The sequence below is a fragment of the Manacus candei genome, unplaced genomic scaffold, assembly GCF_025592945.1.
Source record: "Manacus candei isolate 608988 ecotype Guabito, Panama unplaced genomic scaffold, ASM2559294v1 h1tg000050l, whole genome shotgun sequence".
Classification (NCBI taxonomy): Eukaryota; Metazoa; Chordata; class Aves; order Passeriformes; family Pipridae; genus Manacus; species Manacus candei.
In genome coordinates this window covers 12,541,092-12,560,647 of record NW_026138098.1, presented here as the reverse complement: position 1 = coordinate 12,560,647, position 19,556 = coordinate 12,541,092, and the positions used below count along the sequence as shown (strand labels likewise).

At 36.9% G+C, this 19,556-nt stretch overlaps 1 protein-coding gene across 5 annotated transcripts in view; it reads right to left on the bottom strand.

Moving 5' to 3' along the window:
• The window catches only part of CFAP43 (cilia and flagella associated protein 43), a 42,738-nt gene extending 23,380 nt beyond the window's left edge, over window positions 1-19,358 (bottom strand). For 2 of the 5 annotated variants that reach the window (XM_051799559.1, XM_051799558.1), the window contains exons 1-16: window positions 19,228-19,358; window positions 17,772-18,025; window positions 16,875-16,971; window positions 13,993-14,160; window positions 12,913-13,063; window positions 10,139-10,289; window positions 8,458-8,520; window positions 7,951-8,027; window positions 7,123-7,254; window positions 5,899-6,015; window positions 4,705-4,785; window positions 3,730-3,878; window positions 3,086-3,189; window positions 1,925-2,065; window positions 981-1,150; window positions 75-227 (exon numbers count right to left, since the gene is read on the bottom strand). In XM_051799559.1, the coding sequence (XP_051655519.1) occupies window positions 75-227; window positions 981-1,150; window positions 1,925-2,065; window positions 3,086-3,189; window positions 3,730-3,878; window positions 4,705-4,785; window positions 5,899-6,015; window positions 7,123-7,254; window positions 7,951-8,027; window positions 8,458-8,520; window positions 10,139-10,289; window positions 12,913-13,063; window positions 13,993-14,160; window positions 16,875-16,971; window positions 17,772-18,025; window positions 19,228-19,343 (2,124 nt within the window). In that variant the 5' untranslated portion in view covers window positions 19,344-19,358. Of the gene's footprint in view, window positions 1-74; window positions 228-980; window positions 1,151-1,924; window positions 2,066-3,085; window positions 3,190-3,729; window positions 3,879-4,704; window positions 4,786-5,898; window positions 6,016-7,122; window positions 7,255-7,950; window positions 8,028-8,457; window positions 8,521-10,138; window positions 10,290-12,912; window positions 13,064-13,992; window positions 14,161-16,209; window positions 16,691-16,874; window positions 16,972-17,771; window positions 18,026-19,227 lie in introns of those variants that run through there. The other 3 variants (XM_051799560.1, XM_051799562.1, XM_051799563.1) reach the window with 3 other exon arrangements.
• Window positions 19,359-19,556: the final 198 nt, after the last annotated feature.

Below are 19,556 nucleotides of genomic sequence, written 5' to 3'. Positions count from 1 at the left end.
AATGAAGGAAAGTAATTTTGACACCTCTTTGTCTCTGTAAACCAAACAAAGCGTGTGCCCAGACACCCACCTACCATAGTAGAAATATTGTAGATAAACAAAACACCATCTTTTGCTGCTGCTGCCAGCCACTGGCTGTTGGGTGATACACAGAGGAAACCTGATCCAAACTGATTGCTAGGAATCCTCTTTTCTGATGAAAATACTGGTGGATCTTCCAACATATTCTGCCAAACAAACAAAATGTTAGCAGCAGTTTAGATGATGGAAATCTCTCTGCCATTTTGAGAAGACTAACGAGGGCTTTGTGGATTAGCACATGCATTGCAATTTAAGATGCTGCTGGATTTCCGAGCTCAGGGAGCAGTGCTATTGCTATGCTGCTGATTTGCTTCTCATCTCTTTCAGAAGGGTCTATATTCAGTATGTTTGGGCCTGGAGTTTCTTGGCTCAGAAAGGATGAGACACGTCAGGGAGGAAAGCTGACCTTTGGAATTCACCTTCTTACTTGACTTGACTCTTAAACTGGAGGAGACCTGAGCTGCAGAGAGCTGCAGTTCAGCTGCAGGCAGTGACAGTGGCTTCCTGAAGCCTCCACTGCTTCACTGTGAGGCAGGGCTGGGCTGGGTTTGCAGTTGCATCTGCGAGTCCTGGGCTCACATTGACTCAGTTCCTTCACTACCTGGATATCCTGGCTACTCAGCAGATGCAGAAATGCCCAGCTCCAGCACAGAAGCCACATGTGAAGTGCCTACAAGCTGTACGAGTTTTAAGAACCAATATAGTAGAACAAGGAGATGGCTTTTGCCAGGTTTCTGAGCAGGTGGTAGGAGACTGAAAGTTGATGAGTATAGATGGAGTAGGTATTTTTAGTGGAGAGGATTTCATTAAGATAAGATTCTGCTATATTCACTTCATCTACATCCTTTGTTTGCTGGTATTTAACCACCACTCAAAATAAAGCAACTCTAGAGAATTACCTCTTCAGAGAGATGGTATTTACAGATGAAAGGTGCACAGGTACAGTAGCCATACACAATGTTATCCTTCAATTTAACTGCTGAGCTCAAAGGGTAATCCAGCTCATACTGCTTCTTTTTAAAGGCACTAGCATTAAACATTCCTTGGTCATTCACACACTTATCATTATCTAAAAGATCGAAAAAAGAAAGAGGGAGGAAGAGGCATCACTACCACTAACGCAGGTGCTTTGCCTATCACATAATTATGAAAATGATTCCCAGCAAGAAATGAGCATGATGTGAGTTTTCAGGGAAGTGATTGGGAATTAAGATACTTAGATTTAACACTAACACTATGTGTTGTGCTGATGAAGCACACTGAAGTGAAGCAGAGCAATAGCTCTAGTGGCTCTAAAGAAGTACTAGAAACAGTTTATCCACAGTGATGTGACAATTTGCATACAGTAATTTACTCTGCATCATGAGCATTACGCCAGCAGTGCTAATTAGTTTGCATGCAGGTTCATGCCATTGTTGCCTTCATCTAGAACTCGTTTTAGGCATCTCTGCCATGTGGAACAAACAGCCTGGGTGATATAGGTTAAAACAGTGACATTCACATCTTCAAAGGGGCATTTTATTCTTTTTGGTTCTTTAATTTGAGCTTTAAAGGGACACCTGAAATTAAGGCTGATAAAACACCTGATATTAAGACTGAAATTAATACAAAACTTGTTGATTTTCAGCAACTTTGAAAATCAAGCCCCATTTTATAAGTCTAAAAATAGGCACAAGAAGAAGCCCAACAACAGTGAATATTTAAAGAAAATACTAACTTTGTTGAAAACTACTTTTTAAAAAGTTTGTAAGCTGGAAGGTCTTTTAAAAATCAAATAACTAGAAAATCTGACACTAGGCTTTTTGCCTTAGAAAAAGATCACAGTTTTTATTTCAATTCTTACCTGTTGTGATTGCTGAAGAGAGACAAAAAATTTCCAGTCTTGCTCCTTGGACCTCTGCTCCATTAAGAAGTACCATTACTTCAACTAAGTCATTCTTAAGGTCAGAAACTACAGAAAGATCGAGCACTTCATCTGCTAACACTGAAGCAGGTAAGGAACATCAATGGAAATTGTTACTGAAGCATGGTAACATTATTTTACTAAGATTTCAAGTGAAACAAAACCAGATGCCTGTTCTGAATAAACCCCTGCCCAACCACCTCAACCTGGTTTCAGGAAGTGCTGCATGCACACAACTACACCTGAGGCATTGGGTGCTGAGAATCCCTAAGCACCAGAGTGTTATTATTACATTAAACATTCAAATCTGAGTTTACATCCAGTTTGAATTATAGCAATTTGGAGGCTGTCTGCTGATAACTGCCAGATAAAGCACAGACAAATCCTCCTCTAAGAAGCCAGACAGACAATGAGAACACGATCAGGAAAATTATGAAAATTATTTAAGGAGATATAATTCCGTTTGTTAAACCTATTATAATATAATGTCTTTTATACCTAAAATTATGCTAAAGATCTATAAACACAGCTGAGATCTGTAAGAATAATGTTACTGGAATTAAAACAGACATGTTCTGTAAGAATAAAGTTATTTGAAAAATAAATTTACAAATTTCACATTTTTTTTCTGAGTTAAAATTCCATCATATTTTATTCTACACTATCAACAAGCAAAGCTGACAATTTCAGCAGTGCCCACGTTAAAGATGTCTGCAGTGGAAATTTGTAACAGGAGGTTGCACACAGCTACCTCAACCTACAGTTTTTTAGTCTAAATTCTCACAAAGGTCTTTAGTTCTTTGCCACCACTATTACTTTTGTGCTGGAGCTGTCATCAGCTGGTCAGCCAATCCATTCTTTTCCTTGTGACTCATAAAAGCTCTGGAAGAAGGGTAGTATTGGTACATTTGCTATCTAAAATTACAGAGGAAAAGAAAAAATAACAAAAAAAAGACTGGCCTGGACAAAATAGGTGGAAAGAATATCTTTGATCCTCCAAGAAAATAAGTATAATGAAGGAGAATGCCTTAATCTGATCAGCAAGTATACTTAAATTACAGGTAATAGTGAAAAGAAAATTAATGCTGTTACATATATTACCTATATACCCCAGAACTTGGAATAATTTTGATGGCCGAGCATCTAGAATAAAGACATGTCCTTCTGTAGTTCTTGCAATGAGGAACTGGCCACTCTGATCATAACTAGGTAAAATACAAACCCAAATAGAAATCAGTTCAAAACAGTCAATAAAGAGTCAAATAATTTTACTTCCATAACTTCCTAACTTCATTGAGAGCATAAACACAGCTGAAGTCCATAACTTTAAGCAAATGAATAAATAACAAGGGTAACAAAAATCCACCATATAAGAAGAGATTACCATAAGGCTTAAACTTAACTTCACAAACCCTCAAATTTATATTCAGTGAGAAATAACCCTCTAAAGTCAGATACATGGGATTGTCCATAATTACTGTGTATGGTGATCTTTCAGAAAAATATCTTATACATCAGTATCTTCAGTACTCAGTTAAACCTTCTTAAAATACAGATTTCTTATATTTCTCTCATATAAATCCCGCTACTACTCCTCTTGCAAGCAGTTCAGATGTTAGAAAAAAATAGAAGCTGTTAAAATATTTTAATTTGTTATTCTTAGAACAAAGACTTCAATTTTCAACTAATATCATTACTCAAGCAATAAACCCACAATATTCCTACCCTTGTAACTCCATACTTACTGCAAAGACAGCACTGGAAAGTTGGAAAGAAAAATTCTGTGAATAACTCGTGGAGCTTCAGCTTTGGTAACATCAAGGAAATAGATTTGACCTCTTTTGGTCCCTACAGCAACACTGTTGGAGGAGGGACAGCAAGCCAAAGCAGTTGCCTAGTCAAGAAGAAAAAGACATTTAACAGTTCCACATATTTTTATATGTTATGCTATGTGTTAGTATGCAATTTCTTTTGCTATTTGAAGGTACCTAAAATTTGAAGCAGAAAACCCAAATGGTTTATCTAAAACCCAATTTTTTTTAACAAAGAAAGTATTTTAGAGACATCATAGGAATTCTACTTATGCTCTGTAGCTACACATCAAAAGCTAATTCTGTTCTTTTCAGGAAAAAGAACCCCACCATTATATCCACTATCCAGATTTTAAGTGAAAGAAGTTTCACCTAAATAAAATAGTGAGTGCACTGTTATATGTACAGCTGTTACAGAAAGTGATTTTTTTTCTTACTATGTCAGATTTCAGGGTTTAAATGTATCTTTCATGAGGACAAAGCATTAATAGTTTGAAATACTATTATCAACTCATTTCTTAAAACCTCTTTTTCATATCAGTCAAGGCATTTAGTTTTTATACTCTTGAAACTTTTCTGTTACTCATTAAAATAAAAAAAAAATAAAACATATCATAAAAAAAAGCATAAGAATTTAGACGTTATTTACAAATTTGTGCCTAAAGACACATCACTAGAACATTTGGTTGAAATGTTTCCTCTGCTTTATGGTCAAGTTAAACACATGATTAGTTCAAGGAAACATTCTGAAATATAATATTTTTTAAATCTCATTCATGGGTTGTTCAAAGACATTACTGAGCTTTCACCAATTATTGATCCAAATCTGTGGCATATTATGCTATCAATTGAAAAATATTTTAAAAAAATTAAATATCAGTCACTATATAAGCTCCTGGTTATGTGTACCTCAATATCAAGGTTTAGCTTGCCGAGGCAAGTTCCATCTTCCAGGAGCCAAACTTGTACTTCACCTGAAATTGTTACAGACTGTTGAACAGAGAAAAACATAGTCAAAAGAGGATGAAATAACCAAATAGTTTGGAAGTGACTAGTGATCTTCTATAGAATATAAATTCAACTGATCCCTGAGCATAGCAGATCAAGGGTTACTAGTTTCACTTGAGATTATCTAGTTTTTCCTCTAAGTCCAGTTGCTGAAAGGTACACCTACCTAAGGAAAACATTTAGTAATTTTTGTAAATTGTTGCAACTACAGGAATGGTCTTTAGCAGAATGAGACAATTTAGGACAAAACATATAAGCTGGATCAATATCAGCATTTCTACCTTTCTGCCAGCAATAGAACAATCTGCTTACAATTTTCTTTGCATAGTAAATAAAGGGCTTGAGGAGAGGTCTTGTTTTCTCACATGAAAAATGATGCATATAATGGTACTTGAGTTCTTCTTATATCCAGGAAATTTTTTAATTCCACAGTAAAGTAAGGCTAGAGATCACTCAACCCTCACATGACTCACACAGAATCAGGTAAAATTTACTGTTCCCATGCTAATGGCAACAAAGAGATTCAGCCAACTCAGTTGACTAAGACCTCAGGTTTCCTAGGCTGGCCACTTGAAGGATTCCTGGCCTGAAAATGAATTGCTGGATAAAATATATGTCTTGCAGGAGTAAAAGACATAGGAGGAAAGCAAAGTATTTCTTAGAATGGACAGATCCATGAGTAAGGCCTTCTTTGTCCCTGGACCCAGGATAGAGGTATCTCTCAGGATGTTCCAATTTGTGCAAAAGGCTGAAAAGATCAGTAGAAATTTCTTTTTCCAACATCAGTTCTCTGAATTGAATCCACCTTTTGCTCAGCTATCTTCCCAAACAATAGTAAATCACACAAATCAGCAGCAGAACATATACAACATTTTAGCAATCCATAAATTATCCAACCTGCACTCCAGGGCAAATTCTGACCCTTTTATAGGCTGTACCTGAATTAATGCCATTTACTTCCTTAATAAGAAGTTATACAACTGTAACAAATATCAGAACCATCCCAATTCTGCAAGGCCTGTACTTTTGTGCCTTTCCACATATTGGTTACCTGGAAAGAGCCACTTTTCTATAGAAAACAACACAGTTTCTTACCACACAGTACTTGTTCCCTGGAGTAAGAAAATCAGCTGCCAGAAAACAACTGCTGCATGTGTCCAAAAGTTTGACAGCTTCTCCACTGTGGGCAGGTTTGTAACTATAGACTGGTCCCTGACAAATAAAGAGAAATGGTCCATCACTGGGCTACGAAATTTTTCATTAAAAGCTTTCAAAGACTTCAACAAAAAGCACCCATCTTTATGAGCTTCACTCTTTGAAGTTTTATATTTGACTCTAAATTGAGGTAAAAAGTGCCCAGTAGGATTCTTCTGAATTTAGTGAATTATATTAATTTATGCTAGCTGAAGATGAGATTAGTTCATTTTCGAGTGATCCAGCTAGTCACATTTTCAAGTTTTGTTTCTCAAAACTGCTTTAATAAAATAATGTAAACCCACTCAATTTCATGTTACTCCAGAAATCAATAAATCTTCTAAACCAACACAAAACAAAAATCATAAATCTTTAGCTTTAAAAGATGTTTTTATCTAAATATCTTAAAGACTCTTAGAAACAATTTGTAACTAATATTGACAAAGATTTTAGAACTTCTCTACTCATTTTACAAAAGGAGAATGAAATCAGAGAGTGTGAGCAGTTACCATTGCACTGCTGTTCTGTACACAAAACCTCACACACACAACTACAAAAACAGTTAAAGAGTTTTAAAAATGACAATTTAAGTTATTTACAGTCTGGGAAAACAGGTAGAATTTGAGTATTTGGGACCCTTGTGTAAGATTTCTGGACATCAGGCTGGTTAAAGAAGGATCTTGGACTGGGTTGCCAGACAACTTTATGCACATGTGGAGAACAACTACTGCAGAGTCACAGTAGGTCTGATATACCCCAGCTACACTTTTCTTCCTGTGCAGGCACACATCAACCCTACAGTTCATGCCCAGTAGGTCCTCTATGACCTGGACACACGGGAGATTCTGACCATGTACTCCACTGTGCACACAAGGATTTCTTTCTGTTGGGAAATCTCAACGTTAGGCACTTTATATTCAACCATCTGTAGGAGGCAATTGTTCTGTGCTTCGTTAAAAGTCTTCCCAATTTTCAGTAAAAACACAGAATGGACTATGTCCATCTCTCATATAATTTGTTGACTTGTGTGATTACATTAGACATTTCATACTAATAGTATCAGTATACACATAGAGAATCACAGGAACATCCCAGTACGTAGAGCTATTATCTCAAATGCTATACCTGGTCAGTGACAAGCAGAAGACTGACGTAATCAGGAGAGAATATGAGGCTAGATATGGATTCTGAGATATCAGCACAGACTTTCATCTCATACTGCAGATCTTTGATGTGATAAAACAATAAAATGCCATCCTGTACAGAAAGGTACAAATCCACATGAGGTCTATGTCACTTATACTATCTGGCAAACTGAAGTGCAAGGATTTCTGAAAATCTCTAAAGTAGCAATGTTTAAGTGAATCCCATCACTAACGCTCCCATTTGCCTTTAGCATCTCTAAATCCGAAGGACTCTTACCCTGGATAATAAATCTATTGAAAACAAAGGTGTTTTTTATTACAATTCTTAGTAACAGCCCATGTTTGATAACAACAGACTCTCTCATCAGCTAATAGTTAAGATTTCATATTGTTCTTTTTGAGACAGTATAAGAATTTGTACCACTCTTAAGCAGGAATGTACAATGACATTGTCACATTGGTTAGATATTGAGTTAGATTTTGCACAAAACAATTTGGCAGTTCTCTTGGCCATTTTCTCTCCTTTTCTATATTTTGTTCCTCTACAGTATTCTCAGTCTTTTGTTAAAAACAGGATTGTCCTCTTTTGTTGCTTCTTTGACTACAAAACTGGAATCTTTTCACACGCTACTCCCCTGTCTCAAGTCTTAACAAAGAAAATATAGACAACACCAGACCTTTATAGTCCTGCAGCCCTTCACTTTTTCTATCTCCTGTTTTTGTGGTGAACTCTGCAAATATGCTCCATTTCAATGTTCTTTGATCTTCACACAATAAGAGTAAGTTAAAAGCATAAAGGATGCCTCACCCTTCCAGCTGCATATAGTCCCTCATTACAAAATGCCATGGAAAATACTGGGTTTTGCCGATCACTTAGTTCGCCACCTGAAGGCACAAAACCAACAAAAAATACCAAATTTAATTTTTTTTTTGTACTGGGAGCTCAAAACAAAGTGTTTGAAACAAACCCTAAATCCTACCTCCAATAAATTACAAGTGATTGCAGTTCTAAAAAAAAGTTGCTAAAACAAAGCAGTAGGGAACCTATTCTAGCATCACTTATTCCAATTTAAATGAGAAAGAACAGAAATTATTCCACTGCCACTGTTTCTCCTGAGGTTTTAATTTGGCTGCCTATTAGCACAAAAGCTATTAATCTTTTGTCATGTAAACACACATAAGATTGCCAACAGTGTGTCTTACAGAAACCAGTGTGAGATGAGTTTTTCTAACCAGCTGTACTCACATATTATTACTCCCAGACATCAGTGGTGCTGCCCAAAAATCTATTAGCTTGATTTGAACATGGAAATACCTTTCTTTTTCTGTACTTCTCTACGAACATATGACACCACATCCGATATTTTCTGCATGTACTCTACACAAAAGAAAACAATTTATAATGTCAAACTTGCTTGTATGTCAATATTGCAATCAAAGTCAGTTGTATTCCACTCTACTGAACAAAGGTCAGGTTCAGTATACTATATTAAAAATGTGCATTCTTTCCCAATATCTATCATTTCTGCCATCTATGCAACTGAGCAAGCACAGTTCTGTGATTCAGCTTACAGCTGTAAAAGGGAGATAGCAACACTTGCCATGGAGAGTGATACAGATGCAGATTTATCTTTCTTCTAGTGTTAAGTTATGGTATTGCTATTTCTAACAATGATTTCTTAAAAAAAATTTGATATACTTACAAAGGAGACTTCAGCCAGTCTGAAAAAAATGCCCAAGTGAAATGTTGGGGCTGCTTATGAATCTGTTTGCAACATCATAATAGGAATTAGGCATGTGCTTAAAGATGGACATGCACTTTAGCATTCTGCTAAATAGATACAGATTGCAGTATGTTTTAAATTAAGCAGAAGCTTCAGTATAATATAAATACAGACCATCTTTTTATACAGTTTTAGGACAGGTCTTAAAGAAGAATATCCTCATGGCTAGGCTTCGGGAACGAAGATTAAGGGAAAGAAGAATATACAGGCCAAGAAAAAGCCCAAATGGCAAATATTCCTGTTGCCTTCTACTCAAGTGGCAAAAACCAGTTCTGGTCATACCTCAGTTTTTTATTTTTTGCTGATTTTCAACTCTTGATTTGCTAAATTTAACACTGATAGTTTCGAAAAGAGAAATAATGCTGGTTTGTTGTTTGGGTTTTTTTTAAAAGCAGCCTTCCATTTTGGTGATAACTATCAAAAGTGAAAGCCAGGGATACTTGCTACAGCTCAAAAAATTATGAAAAAAATTACATGAAAAAAAGAAGAAAATATGATGGGGAATACATATAAGGCAGACAAATTGCCTTGGCAGGTTGCAGTCAATCACAGGTCCTCCCATTCTAGAATAAATTAAAAGCAGATTTCTTTGTTTGAAGCCAAAGACATCTTCTGTTCACTCTCTATGTTCATATGTTCTCCAGTAAAGTCTTAGTAAGAGCTGACATTAAGGAATGCTATTAAGCAACACTACTTCAGTTTTGTTGTTTGAAGACTCATTATGAGTCCTCAGAGATCACTTCTAGCAACACCTAACATAGCAAATGAAGATTATCCAATATTTCATGAAAAGTAAAATAAATTATTGGTATTTAACTAATAGTAAAAAGACTGTGTCTAGCTGCTATACAAATAGTTTAATGTTAATCTAGTATGGCTGGTTAATACAATCTGGGCTCCTGGAAATACAGTTACTTTTATCAATTTTGATGTACTTAGAGGGATTTTTTCTTTTCTCTCTCTCTTTTCTTTTTTTTTTTTTCCAAAGAAAAACAGAAGTCAATTATTGGGGAAGAATTGACTAAAGAAAAGCACACAGAAGCTCAAAAGACATTCTCAAATGTTTACTATACTAAGAAAAGAGAAGGGTTCTGCAATATAGCTTTATAATTTCCGTAAGGTACACAAAAGGACAACAGAAGAAAGCACAAAGAGCTTTTATCTATCCACTTTCCTCCCTACTTGAATAAAACACACATAGCTATTTCTTACCAGGTGGGGGTTTTGGTTGAAGAACAGAAACTCTGTGTTTGTCAGCATCAATTGCCAAAATATATCCTTCTTTACAGCCCATATATATTTCTGAGGTTGCAGTCCAGCAGTGGGCAGTGGGATGCACAGAAGTTTTAATACTATTTCTAGGCTTCAGCATGAAAATAGACAAGTTCAATCAACAGTTGACAAATACCTTTGCAAGCAGTTACATTCATTTCAAGGCAAAAGAAAACAAGATCATTACCTCATAAAGTCTGACCACATAACCATGTGGTTCTTGCATACTTGGCACTACTAAAACACACTTTGTTTGAATAGCTTATTTTATTGTATAATCCAACTTGCTCTGTAAAACAGCTCTTTCATCCTTTGTGTCATCTGCAAATTAATGCTAGAAATATCCCTGACCCAGACTTCCTATGTGCCTTGAGCTTCATTTTGCTAAAAAACTCTCATAAATCTGTCAACCATAAAACAGGAAGAACAGAACTTCTCCACCAAATATTATTAAAGACAGAGAGTGACCTGTTCAGATACAACAGTAACAGGGGTCATAAAAATACCATGATAGAAAGAACCAAATTAAAGAGAATTTGGAGAGAGGAAGAGGGGAACAAAACACAGGAAAACCTTGGGAGAACATTTAAAAGAGATGATTCAAAGCACCATACACGTGTGCCAAACTGGTGAGGAACACTAAACAATAGGATGGATGAAAAAAAGATGATTCTATAATTCTATAAAACACCTGCTGGGTCACTAAAGGTTCTATAAAAAAGAAAATATGGATGGACTTGTGATGAAAACATAGGATAGAGATTCACAAGTACCTAGACTGGAATAGCAATATATGCCAAGGATTTGCTATATGATTCTGGGTAAGTAACTTACTCTTTATGCTTACAAAGCATTTTTAATTTCTCAGGGGAAAAATGTTACAGAAACAAAGTATATTAATATTTACTTTATAAATCAAATAGGACTAACAGTAATAAATCTGTAGCAAATAAGGCTTTACATCACCCAGAGAAACATTTAATATAGGCATTTTCACTGATTTTATGAGGCTTGAACATCACAAATCTTTGGGAAGGTTGTAACTGAACTTCTGCAAAACAGAAGCTCCCTGTGTAAACACAATTTCTGTAATGTTCTTTTGTACCTGTTGTCTTTACACATTAACTAGGTAAAATATGCTAATCCTAGGATGAGATTATGTAAATCCCAAACCAGGTTGCTTCTTGAACTGTGCATTGGTACAGTGGTGCATAATAATAATAATCATAATGCTGTCTTTTTTTGAACTTCTCTCCCTTTTGAGTAGCACCTCTTCAGGGAAAAAAAAATCCATGATGGTTCCTTGCCATCAAAAAGTTTTATAAAAAGACAGTGGAATAAAATTGGTGGTAGAGATGAAGTGGATTCAAGTGGGCTTGTCATGGAAAAGCATATTAAGAAAACTGAGGTGCCAGCTTTAAGAAATACAGAAACAAAACTAAATCAATCTAATGCAAGAAAGAAAAGCTGTAGGATATTTCAATTTCTTTCCTTCTGCTGCCCCACTGTGGTTACACTTGGGTACATATCCAACCCCAGTATGTGGTTCTAGACTATGGAACACTGACACATTTCCAAGAAGCAAACAATCACACCAGCAATGGGCTTCCTTTTCTTGCTTGCCTCTCACACATTCCTTAAGAGCAGGATACAGCCTCCAAGGGCCAGGGAATACAGCTTACTCCTTTCAGTAACAGTCTGAACACACCTCATTCACCACCACAGGAGAAGTAGGTTGTCTTCTACTAACTGAAGTAGCATTGACGATAGTAGAGAGGAAAATAACTCCAAGGTATTTCCAAAAGCGGAGGAACAGATTTTAGGCCAGAGCCAGATAACTGCTCATGGACATTTGTACTGGTATACAAACCATCAGTGACAGTAACCATTGACAGATCTGCCATAGCAGCCTGTCACTTTATAAAGACAGTGAAGAACAGTGGTTATAGCACCTCTATTTTGGACAGCCTGGTCCATTACAGCAACTGTAGTCTGAAGATATCTGGCTATCAGAGGAACTCAGCAATCAATGGTCTTAATCTTAGAAGAGAATTCCAAATTTGCAAGTTAAATGTTTTCACACTTCTAGTTGGTAGCCAGGTGAAAGTAGATTTCAAACAAAATGAGAACACTTTTGAAGCCTCTCAAAAGAGGCATTTCAAGGGAGGCTAAAAAGTAAATGATCTAATACAAGTGAGACAAATGGCCATGTCCAACACTGACAGTGGTATGGAAAGCTATTTCAGAAGCAGGGGTTGCTGTCTGGAATAAAGCCTTCAATGTTTCCATATCTTGAGACATTTTGAAAGTAAAAAGAAAGCAACCCCAAAGGGAATTAAGGATACCTGAGGGTTACTAATAGTTTAGCATAAGAATAGGTTTTCAAGGTTTCAGCAGGTTATGTTATCTTGGGAATAGTTAAATGCTGACACACTTCATGTTTCTTCTGGGATACAGATTCGTACCTCCACTGCAGATACGTTACTGTGCTAGGGCCTGTGTCAGAAATCTCAACATTGCACTGCACTATGCAGCAGCATTGTGCCTTCTCCATCTCCTGTCAAAATGGATTTCAAAAATATTGCTGAGATAACAGATCTATTTACTGGGTTGCACCTATTTAACAAACATTAAAATTATTAATTTATTAACACCTATTTGCATAGAAAGTATAATGACTTGGAACAGTAAAAAGGAAAAATTTCAATAAGTACCACGAATGTTTCTGCTTCATCTCCTACCAGTCCAGCAATGGCTGAAACTGGCAAGTCAGGGCCATGGTATGGATCATCACTACGAGAAACGGGGAAAAACAAATCCTCATGAGGACTTATGGACCCTTGTTCATCAGGGAGTTCCACAGGGCTGTGAAAAAGTAAAAGACACTGTCTGAGGAGCAGAAATATGTATAATAAATGCTGATACAAAATAGAGAAATATGTTTTCAAAATGGGCTTTCTTTCTGCAAAAGTAATGGAGAAAAAGTGAATATGTATATATATATAAATATTTACACATGTATTCTGTAATGAGAAAAGGCACAGAACCCTTCAGTGTTCTTTTCAGATTGCAAATTAAGGCCTTGTCTATACTTTCATTAGTATAACTGTGTCAGTGGCAATATGTTGCTCATATTAATAGTTAACAAGATTAAACACAGTTGGGAATGGCAGAGTATGAGAATGCCACTGAAAAAGCGAAATACTTTGAGGACTTCAACTTGAATGATACACACTACTTTTATACCAACCTCAAAAAACATTTTAGCATACAGAAATACTAGTTTAGTGTGCTCAGTGAATTGCATTGACAGAGCCACCCTCTCTGGACCTGTAAATTAGCCACACAAGTTGGAAATTACATGGAAAACTGATACTGCTTTTGGTACAATTTGTGATTACAACAACATGTTGTTTAACTATACTTAGAAAGAAGACACGGATCCAAATTTGATGTTGTCATAGCCACAAAAGCAATGCTCAACATAGCTACTTACAGAAGAGCAGAGCAGGCACTACACCTTGATTCAGCCACGCAGCGTTTCATGGAGGCTGCCAAAGCAGCTGATTAGTATCAGCTTCATGGTGTGCATAATCCAGTCATGTGAGTGGTAAGAAATGAAATCATAAATTCAATTCATTCGATTGACTAGACAGATTCATAGTGCTTGTGATTTAGCAATTACTAGATGAACTGTATTGGACTAAATCCTTTGCAAATAGATGTGTTGCTAGTCTTAGTTATTAAAATATACTTCTATATTTCACTCTCAACCTAAAGGGTGTTTCACTTACTTTCGCTTAAGGTGATGCTCGTCCTCAATCCTTTCAATGTGCCAGATGGTAACGGAGCTCTCCCCAACAAAACACAGTTGTTGCCAATTCATAGGGTTAAAACTTAAAGAGGTCGCTGTTATCCCTGGCTGAGACTCACTGCACAGCAGGATATTTTCTTGCCAGTTCCTTCATTAAGGAGAGTAAAAGAAAATAAAATCCATTAAACAAGTAAAAACATTCAAGCCAAAGATTTGGATGTGATTATGACTGACGTTCAAGATTCAGTTTGGAAAACAAATACCTCGTCACTGACAAAAAATTGCTGCTGCCAAACAAGTTGAGTCCTCTTGAAAATGAAAAGGATGTGGTTAATTATCCACACATAAAATTATTACTGCTAGAAAATTAATAACTAACATTTTAGAAACATTATCATGCACTTCCTCTTCTGAAAAAACCAAGAGTCAAGAGAAATGGATTTTTTTTTCAACAGTTCCATCAGTGACTACTCAAATGGGCCTAAACAATTAACACTTCAGCACCCCAGCCTTGCTTAACACCTCCATAACATAATGACTGAAATGCTTGCAGCGGGAATAATTAGGAAATAAAACACAGCCTGTGATTACCCAAGGATTAATTACTTAGTTAATGCAGTAATTTTGTTGTGAACACAGACATACAAGCTATGGCTGCATTAACTAACTTGGGCACAAACCAGGGTAGAATTTGTGTGGAGCTGTTACGTATAGCTGACAGAGGCCTGGGAATCTGCTTTCCACTGACTTCTCCTTTGTCCAGTATATTTTATGTTTTGTCCACAGCTATTTTATGTTCTCCTCATGTAATTTGCATATTTTTCCATTATCCAGATTCATTCTTGATTGTGTTTGCATTTTTAGGTGCTGTCCAAGAACTGATTAATGTCACTTGAAGAAAACAGTTGAAACTGTTTCTTAATTTCTTGGACAATATATCTGACTGTTAATCTAAATAACATTTATAACTTCAGTATTAGTCATTATTGGTGAGAGGAAAAAGCCTAAAATGCATACTCTGCTGTAAATGGATTTAGTATAATCTCATTATTCTGGCCTGCAATAAATTCACTCACAGAAATAGATTAGGATGTAAGACAATTGTTAACATTGACAGCATGTGCAAAAAAATGAGAAGTAGTCCCACGTATACAATAACCCTCATTAAAATTACAGGAATCTATAAGCTGCAATTCTGAATTTTAAAGATATCAATGTAGATTTCTTTCTAAAACTCTGTCAGCATGTACTCATCTCATACCTAACAGATAATGCCATCCCTCTTTTATAGTAGATAATTTACTAAGATCTGAAACTACATGGTACATGTATCTGAAAAAGAATCTGGCATTAAGGCTCTCCTTTGTACAGAAAATAATAAAGATCTAGGGATAAAATATCTCAGATGAAAGGCAGCTTTTAGTTATCCATACACTTTCTATATTTTGAGACCGACATAACTTTCAAAACATCTCTTATATCTCTGATTCCAAACTAGCTCCTTAAAATGCAGGAGCTGTGCTATCATCATACTGTAATGACACCTTAATGATGCTAAACACTGAGGTTTCTATCATCTGTATACACACATTTCTACAATGAATGCACAATATAATCCAATTACAAAAATGAAGGTCATGATTTCAAAGTAAATTCACACATCTCTAAGTTATAAATTCTAAGGTTAATATTGTAAAGTAATTGTATTTTGTTACTAAATTCTTTCTGACTGGAATGTAGGGTGGTTTTTTATGACAATTAGTTGCTGATAGTTGTAACAAACTAACTCAAACTGGTTAAAATTGTTTTGCCTTGGAAATTGCCACTATTTTAAAGCATTTAAACATTTCTAGGCATTTCTGTTTTTAAGAATAATCTAGAGAAGTCTGTCAAGATGGTGGAATTTAGTTTAAGTGCACACAATGAACACATTGGACCAGGTGTGTTATTCCTGCTGTAAGTGACAAATGTGTCAGCTCTTGAGGCCAGCAAGGCTGTCTGGCTGGTTTCCAGTGTGATATACACACAGACATCCTCCCTGAACAGCAAACATTATTCTTCTTCATAAGGGATAAAGAAGAGGCATCTGCAATAGTACCTACTATCATTACTAAAATTCTGAAGTTACAGGAGCAGCTTCACTGATCATTGTAGAAGAGAAGATCATTAATTTGGGAGTATACAAACTATTACTTACATGTCCTTGCTCGTCTTCCTTCTACTCCACCCTCCCACTCCACAATCAATGGGAGCTTGCTGGCAATGGAGGCAAGAGCAGGACTGTATTTTCACAGTACAATTAAAATATTAAATATTCCAACTTTCTGTATCTGCACAACATTACATATTTTCAATGACAATAAGCAGAGAATTATGTTCTAATCCAGTAATCCACGTTACTGTAATCACTGAGCAAAATTATAAACCAGAATTAAGATCAAGCAAAAGTAATTAAGAGGACCACTGAACAGTCCAGGGGGACAAACCAGCAGAACTCAGCTTTAGAATCCTTTTCCTCTTTTCAGCAGGCAACTTTCTTCCACAAACAGCATGGTGCTCAACTTCCAACAGTGAACAGATAGTTATGATGCTGAAGACTTTGGAAGTACTCCAAAACACAAAATTTGGAAGAAGGTAGAAGATAGCTCTGGTAAAATTAACAGCCATTTTGACTAATGCTAGAAAATAAACAGCAATTTTGGTTACAGAAAGTTTGCAGACAACAATCAATCAGGAAAAAAAAGAAAGAGATGAAGGCAACCAGTATGTGTTCTACATTTATTAATATATGCTAAAAAAGCACACACACAAAAATATGAATTAAATGCAAATGGTATTAGAGATTTTTTTTAAAGCTCTTACCATACTGAAAGAACAAATTCTGGGATGGAGGAGTAACTGGCTAAATACGGGCCTGTGAAACTAAACGCAAGTAAGGTGTAGTCCAGCTGAGCACTACCTGAAATGTAAAAATAAAGCACACGGTCTTTTATTGCCCCAGACTTTATTGTACATTATCACAAATACTCTTCTCACTTCCCTTATATCCACTTTAATTCTTCAAAGATATCCTTTAGGCCCTTGATTTCTCTGCTTCACTCCAGACTATTCTTTGGATTGGATCGTAAAAATGTTCCCTATGTATCACTTCTTGGATTTTTTTCAATTTTTTCTTTCGATAATACTTGAATTTGAAAGTATTTTTCCTCAAGTATCCTGAAATCCTTTGCAGTCATAATATCACTCATATACATGAAAAAAACAAGTAGTATGATCTTTATTTAAATGACAAGGGAACTGAAACATGGATAGGGTAAGCAACTTAACTAAGGAGAGAAATGTTATGAAGCAGGCAAAAATCTACACTAGATCCCAGACTTCAAAGTTTAACTGCAAGAACCCTCACTGCTTTCACATCTCGGGTTTCTCATGTGGTTTTCAGCAGTCTGCTTTCGAGCCTACTGCAGTATGATTTTTTTTGCTTATTATAACTATATTTTCCTAAAACTAATTCCACTTAATTCCTTTTGTTTTCCTTTTAGATCAGCTTCGTTATGTATTGTCATATTCCTCCCCAGCTTGAACCTAAGTAAAAGCAGTGCAGTGGAAATCACCTTCCACTGCTTTCCATGAATCGTCCTGAGACAGTTCCCTGTCACACTGTTTTTTAAGTCTTATAAAAAAACATAACTTCAGAAACTGGATTATTAAAGTATTGTTTTAATGAAATGGTGATGAGGAAGGTTACCACATCACTACCTTTTAATTCTGTCAGTTTATTCAGTTCTGGAAAATGGTGGATATATATGATGGGGTTCAGCTTCTGGTCAGAAAAGGCCACCACTTCACTGCTGGCATTTGCTGCAGAGGCTCCCACTGGGCCCGTTTGACACTGTAGTGCTGTTGTCTTCTTTGTTTCAAGGTCCAGGAAGAGGATGTAATTACCACAGGGGTAGCAGACAGTTTGATTGTTGATAAAGCCAAAGCTCTTGTTTGAGAATCCCTGAACCCAGCTGGAAATAGAGCAACTGAACATTAAAACATTAATCAATGACACATATTTCTCAAAATGCTGTGCTAAAGGGAATGTTGTAGCCTAAGTTACATTGAACTCATGCTTGGGATTTGTAAGACTCATCCTCACAGCAATGTCGCAAAACCACAATAACTTCAAGATCTTGCATTATGAGTCACCAATTCAGTGTTTTCAAAAACATAGGGTCAATCTTACCCTCATGGAGCACAACAGACTGGTGTAAGAATATGGAGAAATGCTTGTATATCTTCCAGTTTTCACTAAAAATAAAATTAGTTCAAAGACTCTGGTCTTGTACTTATATATCACAGTAAAGCATATACCCCTATTCTGAAAGAACTGCAGAGCTACAATTTGTACTTGGGACCCTGTTGTGTTTGCTTAACCTTTTTACACTTTCATAGTTCATCTCATCCCCATAAAATAAAAAAAATACGAAGGCACAGCTTGTGTTTATATGAACCCAACCAGAAGGACTGTTCTGCTTTAAAGACACCAGTATTTTAACATGGCAAAACTCTGGAATGTAAACAGGATGTGTTACACAAGGACTGAAATAAATTACTGAAGCGGAGTCAGCTTATGAACTTATAACATGTCAACAAATTCATAACTACCTGCAGATGTTTTTACCTTTCAGAAATCCTGTGGATAAACATCAAGGTCCTCTTATCAAAGGGATTTATCACTAAGTGAGGATGTCAGTGTAGCCTGCTAGTACCACGGCAGGAAAGTTCCAGCAGTGTAACAGGCACCCTCTGTGCACAACACTGCTGTTACCACTTTCTCTTCTAATTTCCATCTCTGCTCTTCTTCCAAATAAGAGCATTTGACTGGGAGAGACCTTTGTTCTCTGCAATTGCTAGAAGCACTTTTATGCTCCTTTCATGAACATAAGTCAGCCATAAGATCAGCTCAGCTGCTGATCCTTTGTACTCAGATGGTACTACAGCCTGGGCACTCTCATACTTACAAACATATTAAAATTACTAGTCTTGAGATATTTATGTCCAGCAATAACTTCTTGTTATCTTTTCTGAGGACCTTCTGCTCTTGGATTCTTTTGCTACACGCAAGGGGGAAATGGGAGCACGTGTTTTCTTCCCCTCTCCACCCGCGCTGCCCTGACAGATCCCACCACCGCGGGGCCCCTGTGGAGGCTGTGCCGGCCGCCCCCACCTCACTTCCAGCGCGGGCTCTTCGGCCGGGAGCTCCCGGCCGGGGCCCGACCCCGCCGCCATCGCCCCCGACGCCGCTGCCGCCCGTGCCTTGGCAACAGCAACGGCGTCTGCCATTGGCCAGGCTCGGAGCGCACACCTGATTGGCCCACGCTCGTGCACCACCCAATCACTGAGCGCGGGCGGGTATTTAAAGGGCCAGCAAGACAGCAGAAGGTACTTCTGATCCAGGCCTAGTGACTGTGGGTTCCTTCTCTCGGTCACCCTGCGTATCCCTGCTCCTGGGCCGGTGTCATCTGCCCTTCTGTTAGTGGGACAGTTGAACTGTTC